Here is a 23,366-nt window from a genome sequence, read left to right as displayed (position 1 = left end):
TTGTACTCGGAGATAACCTTCTTCACTGTCCACTATACCACCAGTTTTGGTGTCGTCTGTAAACTCACTAAGCATGCCTCCTATATTCATATCCAACTCAAGAAACTCAGTAGGTCTGGTATCGTCTGTGGAGAGGGAAACAGTTCATGTTTCAAGTCCACTGCAAAGCTCTCGCAGCATTGAAATTCAGTTGCAAAGTCATATTTCATATTTGACCCAAAACATTCACTATTTATCTCTTCACAGATGCTGCCAGATGTGCTGAGTTTCTCCAGTACTTTGTTTCAATTGCATTTCAACATGAGGCTGAAAAATATCTTAGTGCAACAAGAGCTTTAAAATAATGAGATGATTAACCAGATTTTTAGGTTCTTTTGGTTCAGGAAAGATTAGCAGCTAAGATACCCTGCAAAAACGGCTCAGGGTAAGCTGTCAGTTGAACGACATATCCAAAAACATACCACTTCTGTACTGAGCGATAACCTAGATTATTTGATCAAGCCCTGGAGTGAGACTTGAACACAAAGCCTCTGATACAGCAGAGTTGCTACTAATTGAATCATATTGATACTAAGTTGATACAGGAAACGTACCTGTAGCATTACAAAGCAAATGCTGATGCTTGAGATTAAAAGCTCATTTTAATCACACAGATGTCTAGGAAATCCCAAGATCAAGTTCAAATTTCACAAGCACAATTAATTTAAAACACAGCTTCTATTTGTCACATTTTTGGAGTTATTCTTCTCCTGTGAAGCTTAAAAAGCAACTTTGATTTTATGAAGTATCTTCAATCTAAAATCTCAAATCATACAAGGAATTATTTTTGAAACATTATAAATATAGCAGCTGTTTTAAAGTTTCTCGCAAATATTTATGAGATGAATGATCAGTTCATTTATTTTCAATGGTGTTACAAGTTGAGGAAGGAATGTTGGCTAGGACAAAACAAAATTTCTGCTTATCAATCATTGCCGTGGGATCCATAGCTTTCAACTAAGCTACCAAACAAGGGGATTGGGTTTAGCTTAATGTCTGAAAGAATGATTTACATGTGGTGAGGCTATTCTTCTACCCAGGCTATACAACTACATTTTTCTTCAATTTATTAACAATGATTTCCTGGTTTATCCAGTGTAGCAATGTCATAAAAATGTACTAGTTTCTTTCTGTGCACATTAGGATGTTATAAATAAGAGGAATTATACAGCTCTAAAGCATAAAATATATAATCTATACTGTTGGAAAGGCTGAAAATTAGTAATCCGATTATTACTAAACCATTCATGGCTTGATCTCAGATCAGAACATTAAATTCAAATTTGACCTGTGACAGACGTCTACTTGTCTTGTGTCATCTAAACATGGGTCTGACGAAAACCAAAACGTCTCAACATTAACTTCTGTTGAGGACATCACATAAACTTGATGAGCATCACCTTTTCTTGAAGTACTTCACTGTGTCTTTGTTGGTTCTCATGTTTGAAACTACTACTAGGCAGTACTAGCACTGAAACCCTTTGAGTGGTCCCATCATTGCCTGGAACTCAAGACATTTCAATTATCTGCATAACATAACTAACAATAAACCTATTTAGTAGTGTTTACTAAATACAAGGCTATCTTATACCATCATAAGTGATTCTCAATGAATCTGGCTCAAAATGTAAAGGAACTTATTAAACTTAGCATGAATTAGATTTTGTTGCTTACAGTTCATTCTAGGTTTTCTCCTACCTCGGTAAAAGATCAAGAAATCACAATTCTGATAAGAAGCCTCATCATTCATATTTGATTTAAGAATTTCTCTGGCATACTTCTACTCTTAATCTAGATATTCCTTACTTGATAGCTCTCAAATTAAAACTTCACAGAATCCTTTAAATATTGCTTCGATTTAATGAACTTCAGCTGTATTGTCTTGCAAACCCACCAAATCTTGACAGAAAGCCCCCACCTGTCCTTCTAAAAGCCAGCAGTAAAACTAAAATCTTGAAATATTGGTTTTATTACCGTTTCACATCCTTTTTGATATCAGATGTGCTAGGATTTGTAACAGCCTGTTATGTTGGATATATGGATCTTTCCAAAGTATTTGTGGTTATAAAAAGATGAGACAAATTGAGTGGACAGGTAGTATGAATAGCCAGTCTCAAGTTCACCAAAAGAAACTGCTAGTAAAATCCAAAATTATTCAGTCAGAAGTCTGACATTTTAAGAAATGAATCAAATTACCTCCTAACAAATATGTAAATATCATAGAACATTCTGGAATTGGAAGAGTATGTTCAAATATTAATTGTAATTATTTACCCCTTTATTTATACCTTTCAGTTTTCTCTTGAGATTGTGTTAAATTCTGCAGAATAAATTGCAATGAGGCAAAAGTTCATTAGATTTTTAAGGAACTGGTGAATAGCACTAGCTGTTCATTTCCACTAAGAAATAACAGATGGTGTTGAAGTGAAAGCAAAGGAGATTCATTAATACAACTGACGTATACTAATTAGAACAACCAACTGAACAACCACAGTTACTAAAAATGGATTTTGGCAAGTTCTACTTAAGTGTTTCATCCACATAATAATTACAAAGCATTTATCCGTACCTATTGTTACATATGCTAATAGCCAGTCAGATCCTGGTCAGAGCAATATGAAAAAAAGATGAACAGAAAATAAAAGAGAGTCAATTTGTCAATACATTTTTTAAAAAAAATCAAAAGGCTAATTTAACAAAATGACTCACTACTTTCACATAATGGCCAGTTCTCTTCAACTATGTTGATGCAATCCCTTAGGCACCAATAGACTGGCCAATGAAAGTACAGTATATATATTTACTCATTTGTTTAGATTCTGCTGAACAGAAAACAAACAACAGGCACAATTATGCAGTTTGAGTCCTTGGCTTAGTAGCTGGCTAACCATGAATTAGTTGAAAATTTATTCAAGGCCAGCTGGATTTCATCTTGTACAAGATTATGCAAAGCATCATTTGCTGAACCTAAAAGAATTATATTGTTTCATATATTTGTATAACCACTTCAATCATTTGGAATATTTGAAGTTAGTAACACAATTTTCTATTAAATTAATTATAAGTTTGTATCAGTTGCAAGAAACAGTATCCAGTGGTAATTTTAGGTTCTTGTTCAAAGCTGCTCTTTTCAGAAGCCAAGATGTACGGGCAGAACTTCAAATGGTGGCCATCCGTTTTGTGTTTAAAAATAAGCAATTAGCAATCTAAAGTTTAGCAGGGACACCAAAATCCATTTGCCTGTCTTAATCAAATTTCAGGCAAGCCTTTAATGGACACTCAACATTTCTGCCCAAAACAGGTAGGAAGTTGTTCAGCTGGGGTCTGGGCCTGGTATACAACATTGATACAATGTTTAAAAAGGAGTGCAGCAGGCATTCCTACACAAGTTCCATCCTTCTTAGCAGCAAGATACCCAATCACTTATCCTTAAAGTGATCACTGGAAGCCACTCCAAAAAGTAGTTTCACATTTTTTTTTTTGAAGTGGATTCAGTAGAAATACTGTCTCAAATCCTCCAGCTTTCTTCCAGCTCTGTCTAGCCACTTCTCAGTAAATCCCCACCCTCTCCACAGGCCAATGTGTGCCATTTTTCCATGTTGAAAACAAATAATCCAGCTTGCTGGAGGCCCACAGTTCACAAACACAAAATGAAACTGGAACAGGTTTGGACTCCAGACTGTTACTTTGGTTGAGCACATTGCCGATATTACATCACTTGATGCCCAAAGCAAGCATCTCCTCCACAATTTACATTGCAGTCCTGCAGTACATTGCAAGTAGTGAAACTGTGCAGAACGCCAACTTAAACATCGCTTTAGTGGACTTTTACCATCCATGTCAGAAATGGCAAGAAAACAGCGGTAACATAGTTAACAGACTTGTGTAAACTTTGTTTCTAATGATGCTGAAATGCTGCCAACTTAAGTCATCAAAATGAACTCCCTCTAACAAATATTGAAATTGCATAAGCTGATTCAAGGGATTGTGCAACTTATTCAACTTTACATCCATAAAGTGATTTCTGATGCATTTATACACGACTGTGACTCAGCTGCTTTATTTACTGATTTTACAGCGCAAAATATTCTACATTGGCCTACACCTAACTACATTATATAGAAATGAGCTCAGCAAAACCCATTCCTTTTGTGTTGCTAGGTAACACATCAAATCTTTCCAAATATTTCAGTATTAGCAACATAAGCTAAGCTGTATGAGTTCGAAGTATTTAATTACAACACCCAATCTTCTTTTGGAAAAACCTTCCACAATTTAATGAAGTCTTAGTTTTGACACACAATGCCTTAAAAAAAAACTTACTAAAACTCAGGGTAAATAAGCAGTTACAAGGGAACAAGTACCCAACTTACGTATAACTTTGTTTTTCTCCTACTTCTGTACAGTATCAAAGTGCCTCAAAAAATATCAAGTCCAAAGTCACTTAGAGAAAAAGACACCTTAAGTTAAGTTTTTAAAAACTATTCTGGCCTACACTCAAAAGTAATCACTTCCATCTGGGCAGACAGAACCTGCAAAAAGACTATATTTTCAAGCAATGAAAGCAAATATTTGACTCCAGCCCGCAGTTCTTTCAATCACAACAGTTCACAAAATAAACAGTCAACCCTCAAACCATACAGAGTATTTCTCTGCATGAAAGTGAGGAAAAAACAGATACACAAGCATGACATCCCCATCACATGCTCAATATTTTAGTTACCATACTTTACTGGAAATTACTTACTTATACTATTTTATAGAAAAAACAAAAATGAACATTTCAATCAAGTACCATTAACCATCCCAAAAAGGAATTAAGAAAAACATATGTACCTGTCTACCCAAGCTTCCAAAAAATTCTACAATTACAAATAAGAAGAATACATCCCAAACACAGGATGCATCATGTCTAACTAGATCATTATTCAATGGTTCTGCCTAATATTGATATTAAGGAAGCGATGAATCAATTGCATCCAGGTCAGCAGCGATTCAAACAACTAAGAGTTATATTTTAGAAATAGTCTAACATAAATATGATATAAAGTCATTAAATGATGCAATCAAGCAGAAACTAGTAAACCAGAACAAACTGGGGAAAAATAGCTTTCAATTATATAGCACTTGCATCACATTTTAAAAAGAAAAATCACAGGATATGGGAACTGCTATTTGTAAATGCCAGCATTTAATACCCATCCAATTGCCAGTTAGCATTTAAGAACCAACCTCTCAGGTGTGGGACTGGAGTCACATGTAAGCCAGACCTGGTAAGGGTGGCAGTTTCCTTCTCAAAAGGACATTCGTGAATCAAATAGGATTTTCCAACAATTTAGTGGTCATCGTTTGACTCAATTCCACATTTTTACTGAAATCAAATTCTACCATCTGCCATAGCAGGATTCAAACCTGGGTCCCCAGAACATTATCTGGGTCACTGAATTAATAATCCAGTGATAATACCACTAAGATACAACCTCCCCTCTATATCATTACCAATAAAGTACTTTCGACATTTTGTTATTGTTTCAGGTGTTGATGTCTCTTATGACCATTATCCTTGTTGGATAAAGACATACTCCTGTACAACTACATTATTTGGCATGTAGTCATGACATCAGATCCACAATGCCTTTTCTGCATCTGCCATCCACAGTAATTGAACTTCAGCATCCAACAGTAAGAGATTCAGGTGATTGCAAAATGTGGTAGGATAGAGACAGAGAAGTAGTGTTTAGAACTTGAGAAAGATGAAGTGCTGTTACAACCATTCAAATTTTCCACATAACTAATTTCATTGCTGGTTATCAGTGAAATTGCTATAATTTTGTTGAAAATCATTAAAACCGAAGGGAATTAGACCACTTTTATGGAGTCCATTGATCTGAATACATTAGACTGCAGGGTTTTGCTCGATACAGTTGCAAATTATGCAGGACACTGAAGTTGCTGACAATGATAAATAAGAATGCTGTTGTCTCCTGTTGCTAGCAAACTTAAAACCACAGACGGGTTATCTCCTTTATCAAGACAAAAAATATTAGCTGCCTTGACTAAAATGCTGGCCTTGCCAAGACAGAATAAAATCTTTGAGATGAAACAAATTGGAAATTTCAAATCTAACACTAATAGATCTTTGTTCAGAGATAGTAGGAACTGCAGATGCTGGAGAATCTGAGATAACAAGGTGTAGAGCTGGATGAACACAGCAGGCCAAGCAGCATCAGAGGAGCAGGAAGGCTGACGTTTCAGGCCTAGCCCGAAACGTCAGCCTTCCTGCTCGGCCTGCTGTGTTCATCCAGCTCTACACCTTGTTATCACTAATAGATCTTTGTTAGGTAAAGGTATTAAAATTTACTAGATGAGAGTTGAAATACAGATCAATCTCAAAGAATGATGGATTAGGCTCAAGGACAAAACATGACCACTCCCAAGTCTCCCTCGAATTCACACTACCAGATTTTTAAGAAATCACATTCTTTCATCATTCAAAATTTTGGAACATACTGTAAGAACACGGAAAGCATCTTCACCACAAGAACTGCAGCATTCAAAATGTAGCGTGTCAACATCTTCTGAAGGGAAACTAAGGACAGTCGTTAAATGCTTGTTTTGCCTCATGAAAGCAATAAAAGATTCATTCCAGTTCCTAGTAGCTGATGAGCTCTATGGTACAGAAGAATAGATAAAATACCTAGTCATATTGCTGATTATTAGACCTGAGACCAATAAAGCCAACATGATGGCATGTGATGATTTATACCTTAGAAATTGCAGTTGATGTCACTATAAATGGCCTCTACCATTTTTCATCAACTGGCTTCAGATCTGCTACTCTTCAAACGATAAAAATACACACTGGTTTGTTGGAGATTACAACATATTCATCTAGCATATTCCTCAATCAGCTGAAGGACAGGCCCAAGTGGCTGAAAATAATAACGTGGCCACTCAGATAATAGGCTTTGATAGGATAGGAGGTGTGAATAGTGCACAGTACAAAACTAAACCATTGCTCTAAGCATGGCCAGCAGTGATCAGAAACAGCATCCGTCCAAATAATCAGTGTCACAAAGCACTGAATTGCCTTGCAGATGCCTTGAAACAATTTTAGCATTCTTTTGCCAAATTGCCCGAGAATCTAATGCATTCCAATTACTATCCTCAAGAACTGGTTAATCATTGTTGTTATTATTTTGTAATTTGTTATTATTCTGGGTACTACCTGTGCTGTCTCAAAAGGAATCAAATGAACAATTCAAATGTTCCCAATGGTAACAGTTATTACTGTAGCATCTTTAGTTCTTACCAAGAATGGACAAAGCGCTCAGATTTTTCTCATGTTTAGAAAGTTATAATAGAAGTCAAGCTTGTGGCTAGAGAAGTTCATGTTTGAATATTAGCAATACATGTTCAAATCATAAATACAGAGCTTTTCTTGATTGCAATGCAAAGACACAAGCAGTTGCCAAAGCTCCACAGTCTCAAGTAGTGTAACAATCATGAGATAGCACGTAGTGTGCATCTATGTTGTGATTAGGGGATGGTTGGAAGCTAAGGGTCAATTGACTAAATTCAAAACAGTATCTCTACACACTTGAAAGATCCTTAACCTTAGCTCTCATCGACTTGCACAAGGTCTCTGCACTACAATACACCTTGTATTCTTGGGAGAAAAGTGGACTTTGTTTAGATTTATTCAGAGTATGTGGGTGTTGCTGGCACGTCAGCATTTATTGCCCACCCCTCAATGCCCTGGAGAAAGTGATGGTGAGCCACCTTCTTAAACCGTTGCAGTCCATTTGGTCTAAGTATACAATGATACTGTTGGGGACAGAGTATGAGTGTTCTATAGTGAAGGAGTGACAATATAATTCCAAGTCAGGGTGATGAGTAGATACCACATCAAACAGAAGTGGCTGAAACAAACTTATAAGTAATTTGATTGTGCGTTTTAAAGCAGCAAATACTCATGTGGCAAAAGGAAATCTGTTATTGCCTGGTGTGATACTGATTCTCCACAGAAAGCTGGGACTCTGACAAGAAATCAGAAACCCAAAATGCTGAGCTAACCTTTCTTTTCTCAGTAAACGTCACTTGATCTGTAGAACTATTCCAGCATTATCATCAAAGTTCAAAATTAGGTGATTGGGAAAAATATTAATTAATAATTTCCCCTTCATGAATGGGAAATTGTTCTCTCTTCTCATGAAAGTTGCAGCAAGAATCTAAATAAAGATCGCATCAATAAATGTTATAACATGGGCAGCAGGTTTTATGGGGTTTTAAAGCATGTCATCTGCTATTGAACAAAATGCATGTTGATAAAAATAGATAAATTAGTAGCAATCATAGCTGATTCCATTGTGAATTTATGTGCAAACGAGCAATAACATATTAAGAACAGAATTACCTGTATCTCCTATTTTCCAAATTCAAAGTGCCCTTCTACTTGGAAACAAATTTGAATTGAACAACTTGAATGGACATAAATTGTCAGCTTTGATGCATGCCAGGAGATGCCCTATTTGAGCAAGATCCAGCCCAATTATTCCATGCAATCTGCTAGCAAAAGGCATGAGATTGTGATGATATAGGTTTCTTCCTTGTCCTCATGAATAACGATTTACTAATTGCTCAGTAGGAGGCTGCCTAGTTTCATATATCCTGGTTGTTCTTCATTGATAGTACTTGCACAGCTTTTCCTGTTTTTGACTGGCACACGCCCTATCCTGTTCAACTGTAAGGTCAAGTGTAACATGTTTTCATGGGTACAGCTGAGAACCAAAATATATCTGTTTGAAATGAAAACTGAATTTTGGCACTTACTGCAATATTTTTTACGCTGTTTATACCGTTTGAAAAATAACTAAAAAACCTCAGGCCAGGAGATACTGTCACGACGCAAGTAGTGCACACATAGAAAAGTGACCCACAAGACCTACTTGGTTTACCAGACTATATCCAGGTGTTGTTCAAACTTCGACCAGATGACGCTTGAACAAAGACAGATGCTTGGAAGGTTATGGCCAAAAACATCAGAAAAAAAAAATGCAACTTTAAATCTGTTGAACAGCTGGGAGAAAGTGTTGGGGAAGAGAAAATGTTCCAATGGATTTTGAAATTTAAGCAAGACTAAGCTCAAGAAATATCAAACTTTTTCATGAAATGAGATGCTTTGGTTTAGATTTTGACCATTTTAGTCGGAAGGAAGAAAAATCAAAGTGTGCACCGCATTCCAAAACAAAGCAGCTGTCATGGGGACCCATCTTTCGAATGAAAAGAATAAAGCGATGTAAAGTTTAATTACTCCTGAATCTTTCACTAATTCTGCATTAATTACAACAACATGCATCAAATTCTTCCATGCAGAAGATAAAAAAAAGTTCAAATTACAGAGGTTGTGACATAATGCAAGTTACATCTATGTAGGCAGCTGCTGGGACTTGGGTACTGACTACTTTAAAGTAGGGATCAAGGTTAAGATCACCTCATTTAAGTATACCCACACCATGGAGAGAGACTCCAACAAAAACTTGAATAATCGAGTTGCAAGCAGAATTCCAACCTTTCGTTGCCCAGTGGTCCCTCTATCTGTTCGTCAGCAAGTTGACACACCAGCCAACCTCTGCCACATTTCCCTTGGTGCTCTAGGTTGGTGATGTCTGCCAGGCTCAAGATAGGAAAGCTACCACTTCTGTACCCTCTCTAGTTCCGATAGCAGAACTAGAGTACAGACAAGGAAGATTTGGGCTGATAGACTTACAGCAGGAACATAACAAAGTGATGGTTAATTAATGAGACATTACAATATTTAGGTACCTCTCCTATCAAGTGCAGAGGGACAGATCTTTCCTCACTGTAAGAAAGCTCAGACTTGAAAGAAAGACTGTTTGGAAAAGTGAACACTTCGCCCACCTATCCCCCTCATACTGAAGTGCTCCAGGCTCACAGGTGGCACATGCCAGATTCAATGTCAGAAGAAACTTTGCTGGGCATTACAACGAAGCACTCAAACAACTCAGTATCAGTCAAAGGTGAATACCTGTACAAAAATGACTGTAGCTATTTACAAATATATTAATTATTCAGGTAAGGGAACCAAATGAAATATCTCCAAGTTTGCAGAAGACACAAAGTTGGGTGGGAGGATGAGCTGTGAGGAGAATGCAGAGATGCTTCAGTGAGATTTGGACATGGTGAGCAACTGGGTAAATGCATGGCACATGAAGTATAATATAGATAAATGCAAAGTTATCCACTTTGGTAACAGAAACAGGAAAGCAGGTTATCCGATTGGCAATAGATTGGGAAAGGAGTGCCCTTGTCCATCAGTTCCTGAAAGTCAGCATGCAGATGCAGCAAGCACTGAAGGCTATATATGTTGGCCTGCATAGCAAAAGGATTTGCATACAGAAGCAGGGATATCTTCCTGCAACTGTACAGGGCGTTGGTCAGACCACACCTCAAGAATGGTGTGTAGTTCTGGTCTCCTTAACTGAGGAATGATGGCTCTGGAGGGAATTTAACAAAGGTTTGCCAGACTGATGTCTGGGATGGCAGGACTGATGTTTGAACACAGACTGGATCAGTTAGGACTCGGTTCACTGAAGATTAGAAAAACGAAGAGGGGTACCTTGTAGAAACATACAAAATACTACTAGGACTGGACAGGGTAACTGCGGGAAAGACATTGCTGATGACCGGGGAGCCCAGAATCAGGGATCACTATCCAACAATGTAGGGTAGGCCATTTAGGACTAAGATGAGGAGAAATTTCTTCAACTAGAGAGTGGAGAGCCTATGAAATTCTCTGCTGTAGAAAGTGGTTGAGGTCAAAACACAAGATTTTCAAGGAGTTAGATATGGTGCTTAGGGCTAAAAGGGATCAAAGGGTATGGAGAGAAATTGGGAACAGGGTAATGAATTGGATGACCAGCCATGATAATAGTGAATGATGGAACAGGCTCGAAGGGCTAAATGGCCTACTCCTACTTGTATTTTCTCTGATTCTATAATGCACAGTAGCTTCCCAAGCATTTACACAAAATCAATAGCACCATTTTGTAGATGCCAGACACCAGTCTATTCATGCTACTTGAGCTTTGCCCAGCTATCGTAACATCCCAGACAACTACAAAACCATACGGAAAATGCCCAGACTGTCAGCTATCCAGGCACATTAGAAAACATAAAGGCTAATTATTTTAACATTAAGGGAGAAACAATGTTGTGTATCAATTTTAGGATGGAACTAACTGATCAGGGAATAGAGTCTATATGCTCAGAGTTCTTTTGTTGTGGCCTCAACACATATACATGGGAAAATAGCTGGGTTTGTCACCAGTACACAAAACAGCCACCCACATGACATTTATTTTACCTAATCTCCACCTGAGCTAATCCAAATCACTATGAAGCAGAATGCAATTTTGATTATATCTCCTTGATATTCAACGGAATTACTATTGCTGTAAGACATCATCAAAGGTGGGGAACTCTGCTGTGAGTAACTCACTCCTAACTCCCCAAAGACTGTACACTTTGAAATGCCTCACCATTCCTCATGGTTGTTGGGTCAAAGTCCTGAACTGCCCAACCTACACTGAGTGGATTGCAGCAGTTTAAGGAGTTGGCAGCACCTACTCATGGACGATAATTGGGGAGCATGCACCATCAAAGAAAGAAGTTCAACAAGACTGTCCTAATCGGCCTAGTGATCATAATGATCCTGATTAGACAAATATAAGTAAATATACAGAACCATTTAAAATGTGGCTATGTCACAATATCTACACGATCAACAGAAATATGAGTATTCAGTAATACAAAATTCAACACACCTGTTTTACACTATTAACTGGCCTTGCTGTGGAGTCCTGGTGAACATTCGGTCTTGAACCTCGGAGTACACTGATGAAATCTTTCTTCGAGACGGAGGATAGTAACTTGGCACGCTTTTGTTCAGACCCACCTACTTCTTTAATTTTTTTATCCACACTAACTTGATGCTTTTGAACAGCATTGAATAATTGCACAACACCTCTGTGTATCAAACATATGTTAGTTAGGTTAGTCATTCCAGTCTACTCAGATTACATACACATGTACAAATTAGGAGCAGGAGACCTCTATTCAGGGGAACCTGCACTGCCCCTTCAACAAGAACATGGCCGATCAAATTGTAATATAGTTCAGTTATCAGCACTCTTGCTTCTGAGTTTAAGTACCCTTCCAGGGCTTGAGCACAAACCAATAAGTCAATCAAGGTTGGCATGACAGTGCTATACTGCTGAAGATGACAAATTTCAAGTGAGACATTAAGCTTGCTTGGGTGGATGCAAAGGACCCCAAGGCATGGAATCAAACATTAGCAGGGAAGTTTCTCCCAGTGCACTGAGCAATGTTTATCTCAAACATCATAAAATCAAATTATTTGGTCATCGATCAACTACTGTTTGAGAGTTTGCTGTGTGAAAATTGCCTGCTATGTTTCCTCCATTATAATTGTGATTCATTGCTGTAAGGTATTTTGCAATGCCTGGTGTCCATGAAAAATGTGGACTTTACCAGTTTCAAAATCTCCCCAACCCCCGGCCTCATCCCACGACCAACCCTCCCTCTCATCCCAGCCTCCTTGACCTGACACAACCTGTCTTCTCTCCCACCTATCCACCTCACTGACCAATCCCCACCACTGCCTACCTGCACTCGCTTGTCACCATCCCACCTACCTTCCCCAGCCCTACCCCTCCTCTCTCTAATTTTAGAGCTCCCTTCCCCCTCCCCCATTTCTGAGGAAGGGTCCTGACCCGAAACGTCAACTTTCCTGCTCCTCTGATGTTGCCCGGTCTGCTGTGTTCCTCCAGCTCCACACTGTGTTATATAAATGCAAGTCTTTTTGTTTCCCTCACAATTACAGTGGAGATCAAAATATTAGTTCTCCATCGGCTCCAACCTAGCCAAAACGTCTGCCACAAATTGTCAGTTTTTATTTACGTGACCTACTTTCAATAGACATCTATAGGTTTGCTCAAGTACCTTTCACTTTCTTCAGTTACTTTCAATGCACATGAACAAAAATTGCAAAAACAAACAAAAATCATTTTTATGAAGTGATTTTGCTTTTGAATACAATAGCACATAGGCCAGAATGAATGGTTCTTTGGACCACATCTCTTTGAACATTGCAGCATATTGAGTGCCACGCAATATCAAAGGCCAATAAAATTTCAAAAGGTTGTTTGTTTGACTTATTAGGTCTACGTGCTCAAAACACGATGGAATGTAGACAACAGAAACATCAAAAACTGTCTTTGCAAAAACTATTAAGGGAAATGTGTAAATTATTTTACCAATGGATTTGTTGATAAATGCAACTAATTACCAAATGCCAAAAACAGAAATTGCTGGAAAAACTCAGATCTGGCAACATCTGTAGAGAGAAAGCAGAATTAAAGTTTTGGGTCCAAGGTCCCCTTTGTCCTTACTTACCACCCCACCAACATCTACACCCAAAGCCACGATTTCTGCCACCTCTAGTGGGATGCCAGACACATATTCTCCTCCCCTGTCAACATTCTGCAGCAATCACTCTGTTCGGGACACCCTGGTTCACTCCCAATGGTACATTATGACGCAACTGCAGAAGGTGTAATACCTGCCTGTTTACTTCTTCCCTGTTCACTATTAGAGGCCCAGACACACTTCCCAGGTCAAGCAGTGACTTCCCTGCACTTCACGCAACCTAGTCTGTTGTATTCTCTGCTCACAAGGTCTGCTCTGCACTGGGGAGACAAAACATAGACTAGGCAAACACTTTGTAGAACTCCTACATTCTGTCTGCAAAAGTGACCCTGAATTTCCTGTTGCTTGCCACTTCAACAGACCATATGTTCCCTGGCCAACATTTCTATCTCAGGCTTGCTGCAGTACTCCATTGAAGCTGAGCACAAGCTGGAACAATAACACCTCATTTTTTGCTCAGATAGCCTGTAACCTTCAGGACTCAATACTGAGTTCAATAATTTTCTGGCCTGAGAACCTTCTCCCACGTCCTTCCCCCAAACCCACATATAGACCTTGTCATCACATGGACTGCTACCACACACAACCCACCGTCAGCCACTAAAGGTCCCCGTTAGCAGCTATTCATTCTCCCAGGCTGAGTTTTACCCATTAGTTTGCCTGCCAGCTTTTTTACAGTCTCTGGGCTCAATCTCCACCTATCATTTACTCCTTCCCCAACTCCCACACATTCGCTAGCATATATACCAACATTTTCCTAGCTAAAATCAGTTCTCAAAACATTAACTCCACTTTCTCTCTACAGATGCAGCCAGACAAGCTAAATTTTATTTCTGATTTCCAGCTTCTGTAGATCTTTGGTTTGTTTTATTATTACTAAATGATTCATTATCAAGTCAATAATGCTTCTACTTTAAGCCCAGAGGACAGCAGTTATAAATATGTTGGAATTGAGATTCCTAAACAGAGGAATAGGTTATTCATGAGATTAGCACAATGCCCTTCAATCTGCCAATCATAATTCAAACCATGACCAACTGGGAAGGCCATTTTGTTTCCTGTCAAATTTCCAAACAAACCAAGCTGGTACTCAATATTCAAGTGATCAACACCGGACATCGGTTTTATTTTAACTTGTGCAATAGGTATCTGACACGTAAGGAAAGCTATCTGAAGAGCTGGGGAGGTGAAGTATAAGAGATGTTATATGACTCTTAAAACATTAAATCTGCTGGTGTTTCCTTCAGTTAGTTGGTAGATAAAATCGGACAAATCCATACCTAGTACCAAACCCCATAATCTAAATTAAATCAATCAAGATATGGCCATTTTAAAGGGAGGTAACACAGCAAGATAACCCACATCTTACTGATTTTGCAACTTCAGAATTTACATAATCCAAAGGAAACTTTTTTGCAGGTTAAGTTACTGCAAATTAGAAATGAGGAATGGTTTATACATACAGACAATGATATACATGGAATCCCGATAATTATTGCTCATTTTGATTTGGCAATTAAATAGAGAAAGAAGTCACTTCAGTTTACCCTTATACACCACCTAGTGGGAAGATCAAGAAATGCAAAAGCTGAGATTTAAAAAAAAATCACAGCCTTGATTTTCACATTGTAGCACATTTTCAGGAGGATGGGGTGTTTAACAGCCACAAATGCAATTTCTTCCCTGTCAACGGGGTTTTTATCATGTTTTGGTGGACTTGTGACAGGACTTCGAGCTGGATGAAAATCGAAACAAAGCTATTCACTGCTACTTTCAAGAACTGCTAACAGGCATGCTGTACAGATCTTGGGAAGCCTCTTCTACCAACCCTTAAGTTAGATGCCAAGTCTTTCAGTGGACCCTTTCTAAATGGAAGCAGCAGCAGTACACGCAATACAGATCATATCCCAATTTGTTTATTATGGATTTATCCAAGTATGGGTGGTTGGTGCAGTTTCTGACAAGGTCCATCCTCTGAGGGTGAAGAATAGGCATAAATCAATCACCTTGCACTTTTCCAACCCAATTTCTTCAAGATAGGCTGAAAAATGGAAGGATTTAGAAAGTGGGGGTCAATGAGTCTTTCCTCAACTTCGGGGTGAAGGAGATGCAAAAAGGGGTCAAATTTTTGGTGGATGGAATTAAAATTGCTGAAATCAAGCTGGCTTTTCCTCATTAAAACAAAAGCCATGTTATATTAAAAGCAAACAGAGAAAGTCTCTATTTCATTTCAAAGATGTAATAAAAATAATTTCAGTGACTTGAAACAAGGATGTATTTAGTATATTGTTTACATTATGCATTTGCAAGTAAATTTACTTTTCAAAGGGTGGCCTCGCAGTTTCAGCTATCAGAAATTCTTCTGCAGAGAGCTGTACAAAACTTACCTGGTGGCTATTTTTTGGAAAGCCCTTTCAGTCTCTCGGTCTTCAGCTACATTAGGTTTCACTCTGCACATCTGTTCCCATTCTTTTTTTTTATCTTGCTGCCAAAGAAAGCATAGTTAAGAACATGCTGAATAATGTCATAACTTCATAGAAATCAAAGGTTTCTAATGAATAAATTACTGTATTAAATATCCAAACATTTGTTGGGAACTGGTGAAACCACAGCTTCAGCAAAATCTAAAACCTCAACAAAACAGTTACTAGCATTAGCAATACTTCTGTAAACACCCTTTACAACAGATGCCAGCAAAGCAATCTTTTCTTAAAATTAAATTGTGTGCTCAGTGATAGACATATGCCTGAAATGAAATACTTTCCCCATTCAACATACCAGTCTCAAGCAATTCTGCATCACATGTAGCACAGGCTGGATGCAAAGTAAATTCCAACAATGTGCTTTTATGTACCAGTTTAAGATCCTCTTTTCTTACACCAGTTTCTGCCAGATTATCAATTAAATTGAATTGAAAGCAGTTGTATGTGGTGGGTCTACATCCACGAGGAATGGTCATGGAGCCAGGCAAATTCATTTCACGTGGAACTTCTGCATTCAGGGAACAGAAAACTTGCCTCCCATCAATTTCCAACACAGAGTTTAAGAATAATATGCTAACCCACTGCATTCAGTGCCCCTCAGAATCCAAAACATACCATGCTAATCGGAATTTGAAAAATATTAGAAACGTATGTAACTTTAACAGAATTAACTACAAAACATGATAAATGCTGGAGGTCTGGCACAGGGTTACTGGCAGTATTCCAAGCTTGGGGGTTTGTTGACAAACTCTTCAAGCTTCAGTTTTGTGGCTTACAATGTGATTGAGGGGTTCAAATGGCATTGCTGCCTTTGGATCCATTGCCAACAACCCTTAAGTAATCCTCTTTGTTGAAATAAATGGCCAAGGCAAACATTTGTAATTCCACATTGGTCAACAGTAAACAGAGTGCTCGCCAAGTGTAATTTTAACACACATTACCCTATACACACCACATTACCCCGACAATCCGTTTTTATTCATATCACAACAAAAAGGCACTTCATTTGAAAAAAAGAGCAATGGTTAACTTGCACGTGACTTGGAGTTAGTGGTTCAAACTGATTCACAACTTAATATACAACTTATCACTTCGCACTCTCATTGTTTCTATTCAGTCACAGGCTAAGGGTTAAAACCAGGGAAAATGGGATGCGTCTGAGAGCAGTAATAGCTTTGGAGTCTACTATTTGGAGTGTGGAAAACCTGGAATGCAGTAATATTTGTTTGGGAAGCCCTGTGAAACATGCTTAGGTGTTAGAACAACCTGAAAGTGTTGTAACAAATATTGCCAAGGCTGGTTGTGCAGAAAAGCAAATTAAACCACCTGGTTATGAAAGTCAACTATGACTTCTTTCCACAATATTTTCACCACTCATTCAAGTGCAAAAATTCTTCAGAAAAACTCTTTTTTTTAAATTTGGTCAATTCCATATATCTTCTCTTCAACACTTGAGTCCCTCTCTTCAGAAACAACAGTGAGTCATACAAAGAAAACCCTATTTCTAGTGTCAGTTTCAATCAGCTTCCCTAAAAACTTGCTACACAACTCTGTTGCCTTCAGGATTTGAAAGAAGAACAATTTGTTTTCCCTTTTGGTAGTTATCAGTTGCCAGTTAACATACTCCATTTGCCACCGTCATTAAGATTAGAATCTGAAAAACATTTCAATTCTTACTTATTCATAAACTGTACCTACGGTGGTGCCCAAAGTGGCAACTTGTAAACTTTTCACTGTACTCATTTGAGTATATGTGTCAATAAAGCTAATTCAATTCAATTCAAACAGTCAATGGGTAGATTTCCTTCACAGTCAAGGATACAAGTAGAAACACGGCACTAACAACCTGAGGATGACTCCGCATTAAAATACAGTTTGCAAATTCCTTGCTATGACCCCGGACAAAATGGAGTTTGCTGCTGTCCAGTCACATTATTCCCACATGGAATCCAGCTTATGCAGACATTTCATAATTTCTGCCCTGTGCATAAATAAAAGTCTTCAGAGAGAATTGCAATTACTACCTGTTTCATCCTTTCTAACATTGCCTCCTTACGTTTCTCTTTTTCTTTCAGTTTCTCTTTATTTTTTGCAAGAATGATTGGTTTGTTCTCAGGAACCTTCTTATTAAGAATTCTGGCCATGGCATCTGCCCAGCCAGCATTGGGATTTGCTGAACTCAAGTCTGCAGTTTCCTCTCCAAGTTCAGTTTGTGAATCATGGCTTTTCTCATCTTGTGAGGAGAAATGGTCACTTTCAAGATCTCCATCAGAACCTAGAAAAGAACAGATGGATATATTGTTATGAATGCACGTCAAGCATGAATTTCATTGATACAATACTGACATCTAGTGTCGATAAAAGGTTCTGCAATCTCCAAGCCACAGCTTACCAAATTTAACATTCAGGTTTAGCAATATTAAAGAAATCTGCATCCTATTGTGCCATTAGATTCTTTTTACTCAAACTTGATTTAAAATCTGAATTTCTGTTTCAGTGGCCAATACTGATTCATTGCCTGTAACAGTAATTCAAAATTCAGTTTTGCAAACAAGCTTTAAAGCATTAAGAATATTCAGCAGTCACTGCAACGACATACTATTACGACTTATTTGGATCTTTACATGTATAATTCAGAGGCACTTTGATACGTGAATGGACTTCAGAACAACTGAATTTATTTGTGGACAAACTTAATAGATTGGCCAAGTAAACCAACAAAACAAATATGCCATTAGAATGCAGCACTGAATATTAGCAGATGGACATTCTTTGCCAGAGCACCAAGATACCTTTTCTTATAAAATTCATGTTCTAAGCTGTTCCAGTGCCACAAACTCAAAAGCCTACAAAAATGTGCCACCTTGAAAACAGACACGACCAACAGAACACAAAATATCATGAAAGAGACAAAGACAAAGCTTCTCACCTTGCACTCATCAGGACTGAAATCTAGAAACACAACTTAGTAAAGAATGAACAATTTCTGTAACTTGAGAAAAGGGTACAGATTGGCTGGACTATGGTTGGCTTGGAGATGCAACAGAAACTGTCAAGTGTCTCATTTAACTGATTACATTTAAAATAAGGAAAGTTGCCTTGGAGTTGTCATGGAGATGCCAAAACACAATTTAAGAAAGCTAAACAATCAAGTTAAACAATAAAACTTACATCGGAGTCCAATATGCCCTCCAATAGCTGCAATAACTATTGGCTGCAGTATGTACTGCATGCTTTTCTTTGCGCTATTTGGGTTAAACAAGGCTGTGGGGAAAATGACAGATATCCAAGGACAATCACTCCCAGGGACCAAATCCAACATCAACCTCTGGATGGGCACCTTTGCCAGGCCAAGGAGCACAATGACAATTGGTAAAATGCAGATGTGCTCTTAGTGCACGCACAGCAAATTATAACATAGTTTGGAGTTAAGACAAGTGAGGAACAAAGACAATTTGGCTCAATATTTTAAGTTGTGCCTAACTCATAGCAAACAGCTACAGGCATGGGAGTAAACCACAGTTGGGCTCTCTGACATATTCCGAGATAAATCAAGCAATATGCTCTTGAAAAGATAGCAACAAATTTCAACATTTAAATGAAACATATGGAACAATTAGACAGTAGCTGCCAGAATTCTGTCACTTAACATCAATTAACCTTACTTACGAGACACAACAGCCTTAAAATTAGTTTGTGCTGACAAACTGGAATGACCTGGGCACAGTGAATGATCTACAGGATAGAACAAGTTATCATGGGGTACACTTGATATTGGGCCTTCTTTGAAAAATGGAAGACTGGTGAACTGCAGATTGTTGTTGGGAATTCCTAGGTGACTTGCCAGCAAAGAGGATTTTAATTTTTGGACCACAGGCAGCAGTCCTCAGGTGGCTCCCAGGAGATGAGGAGAAAACAATCGCAGTCCAACAACTGTTTTCAGCACTGCAACAGACACAGCAGAAATATTCATGAAATTCCCAAGTCCCTAACCAAGTCATTCATCTCTTAGTTGCATTTCCAAAAATTCCAACCCCTGTTTAGGTGCAGGCCCTTGACAGTTTTCTCTGTATTCATCAGCATCATGGCTTACATGCCTTACTGAAGGCTATTTTTCAACACCACCACAGGGGAAACAGAATAGTAAAACTGATGTTTTTGTTGCAGCAGTGATCGTAATAAGCTGTATTTGCAGCACCAAAAACGTCCCGAGCTCCTCACAAACAAGCTCGATGAAAAGTGATGCCAAGCCACAGAGAAAGTTGGAAGATTTGGAGGATTTCAATGGAAGAATGACTTGTTTAGAAAGGAAACTCCAAACAGAACTGATGAGATAGGTGATCACCACTGGGGATGAGGTGAAAGAGAGGGGAAGGTCAGAAGATTACATGATAACAGATTATTCTGACGGAAATATAAAATAATAGTGTATATACAGTAGGGTAAATCATGGTAGGAATTGTGGACAAGGTCAAGAATTGACGACTTGCCTGGAAAATGCAGCTCCAACAATACCCAAAAAGTTTGATACCATCCATAACAAAGCAGCCGCTTGATTGGCACCATGTTAACAAGTATCCACTCCCTCCACCAATGTTTTGTAGCAGCAGTGTGTACCATCTCTAAGACATGCTGCAGAAATTCACCAAAATACCTGAGACAATACCTTCCAAACACATGACCACTTCCACCTAGAAGGTCAAGGGCAGCAGACACATGGGAACACCATAACCTGCAGGATCCCCTCCAAGCCACTTACCATCCTGACTTGGGAATATATCACAGCTTCCTCAGTGTTTTTGGGTCAAAATCCTGGATTTTGCTCCCTAACTGCATTGTGGGTCCACCTAAAGCACATGGACTGAAGCAGTTCAAGACAACAGTTCATCACCACCTTCTCAAGAGCAACTAGGGAAGGGCAATAAATGCTGGCCAGCCAGTGACACCCATGTCCCACTAAAGAACCAATAAAAAGTGCTGAATTCATTACAAAGGAAAAGGAGAAAGCGTAAGATCAGGGAACAATAGTTACGGGTGAGTCGAATACAAGCATAGCTTTGGAGAAAAGAGCAGGGGTCAAAAGTATTTATGATTATCTCAGACATGGTGAGTGCAATGCTACAGAGGCAAAACTAAGCCACTGGATAGATTATTGAACTTGATATTAGCTCAGAACAAAACAACACCAAAATGATGACACTTGATGACTGCCCAAGGAAAAGGTGATAAAGGAGGGAAGTCTGCAGTCAGGATCTGAGAAAATAACTTCAACATTCTCAAGGCAGACCTTCAGGAAGTTCAGACTAGTCTGGGATTCAATGAGAGACATAAGGTGGGAATGACAGAATTGAGAAGTGATGAAAAAGTACAGAAGCATATGTGCCACTTATGATTACTGACTACATTCAGCTATTACAAATGGTATAAGCATGGAGCTGGATGACAAGCAACTCGAACAAAATGAACATCAACATGGCATCAACAGCTGAAGTACAGTTAACACAAGCCAAAGGTTTCCATCATATAAATTTCTTCCATTTATCCCCATTTTGCTGCAATTACAAATGTACTTGCAAAAGTGAACTGCTTAAAGCAGTAACTGCACACTAAAAGAAACTGGCTCTTGAACATCTTTCTCTGAACAAATAATTCATATCATCAAGGATAGACAATCTAGAGCATTTTAATCTTCATAGCAGTAGTGTTAGTCAGTAATATGCTGAATTTGTTTCTGATGAATTCACAATTCAACATAAACCAGCAAGATGTAATGGTGTAATGGAATAGAAGCCCTCACAACTTTTCAAGTACAGGTTTTAGAACAGTTTTGTGTGCAGCTTAATAAGGATTACAAAATATTTACACAAGGTAAGTAGTACACACTAAACTACCATCTTAAAAATGCAATACTGCAAAAATGGATTTTAGAATCAAGTAAGCTCGAGCTAGCCAAAGCCGCCAATTAAATTGCAAAAAGAAGTGCTGATGAAAGCAAACGAGATCACTCTCCATCAGGCCAATATTCAGGTAAACGAGTTCTGCACTATCCTAATTTTGATATTAAACAGTTTAACTTAGAGGTCGTTAACACTTTGTCAATGAAGGTGAAACTGATCATATCATGTGCGCTGGATAGTGATGGCCAGCAGCACACAACCAGTAAACAAAAAAAAAAATCACAAGTGGCTACAAAACCAGAGGTGCCAGTGACAATATGGTACGTGCCTTATTTCTGATAAACTGAGAAGGATGCCTAAAAGTATCAAGTAGATGACGGAGGAGAAGAGTTATCAGTGATTATAAAAGTTAAAGGTGGATGGAGAAGATGGGGGGCAGGGAGGGAATCTTTCAGACAAACAGAAAGTCGAAAGAGACAGAGTAACGACGTGGGAAGGGGAAAAAGGGAAGTTTCTGGACAAGTCATTCGAATAATCTCAAGCAGTAAATATTAGTTTGAACGGTAAATAAAAGCGGTCTGAAGTTTCAAGTAAATACTGTAAACCGGACCCAATGAGCTTCAGGCTGAACTGTTCCCTTAAAACACATTTCTCTTCCCGCAGCCGCTCCTACTGGCTCTTTCTCCCTAAACATGAAGAAGATCCGGAGACTCCAGCATTTTGCTGGGGCCTGGCTCATGTCTATTTACCGCTCAATTCCGTTCCCAATTCACCGCCGCCTCCACGTGAAACGGCCGCCATGTTAACCGGAAACAGCAACACCGTGTGCAACCAACACAACCTTCCCCCTCCCCCACGCGAAGAGGCTGGAACAAACGGTCCGCCTCAATCCTGCTCCTGCTGTAAGATTCAGAGAGAACCTTCACAAGTGACTTTCCTCTTCACTTTGGTCCCAATCACTTTCAAATTAGTTAGGTCAAGCACATTAAGGTGACTGTCTTCGCGTTTGCGAACTGATAAAAGTTTTTTCTTATATAAACTATTAGATGCTTGTGCATTTCTTTCCCTGAGTTCTATTTGTGTATACAATCCCATCAGGGAACTGGCTCAGTTCACATCAGGCAATAATGAAGCAATAAATTCGCTCTACCTTGACAGAATCCTCTTGGTGGTAGTGAACATACAGACCTGGGTTAATGTCCAATTCATATCCAGTTATGTCATTTAAAGAACAAATAAGTTTCTTCTTCAGTACTCCTTAAAATCTTAAGATGGCTATTAACTTGAGAAATGGTCCCAGCGGATTTCTGCTCAGGGCCTGGCCAAAGAGGCCAATAACAGGACCAAGTGATGGGTTGCTCCTGCATTACTTCCATGTGATATATGGTTGACCTTTCAGAAGGAACATGTAGTAGCC

General features: G+C 38.6%; 1 protein-coding gene across 1 annotated transcript in view; it reads right to left on the bottom strand.

Annotated features, from left to right (window-relative positions):
- rrp15 (ribosomal RNA processing 15 homolog) overlaps positions 1 to 22,820 on the bottom strand; it is a 30,966-nt gene extending 8,146 nt beyond the window's left edge. The window contains exons 1-4 of the mRNA XM_020511152.2: positions 22,699 to 22,820; positions 18,077 to 18,327; positions 15,957 to 16,054; positions 11,886 to 12,087 (exon numbers count right to left, since the gene is read on the bottom strand). Coding sequence (XP_020366741.1) covers positions 11,886 to 12,087; positions 15,957 to 16,054; positions 18,077 to 18,327; positions 22,699 to 22,750 — 603 coding nt within the window. The 5' untranslated portion in view covers positions 22,751 to 22,820. The remainder of the gene's footprint in view (positions 1 to 11,885; positions 12,088 to 15,956; positions 16,055 to 18,076; positions 18,328 to 22,698) is intronic.
- Positions 22,821 to 23,366: the final 546 nt, after the last annotated feature.

Source organism: Rhincodon typus, chromosome 9 (assembly GCF_021869965.1).
Source record: "Rhincodon typus isolate 14 chromosome 9, sRhiTyp1.1, whole genome shotgun sequence".
In the NCBI taxonomy this organism is placed as follows: Eukaryota; Metazoa; Chordata; class Chondrichthyes; order Orectolobiformes; family Rhincodontidae; genus Rhincodon; species Rhincodon typus.
This window is presented reverse-complemented; position numbering and strand designations above follow the sequence as displayed.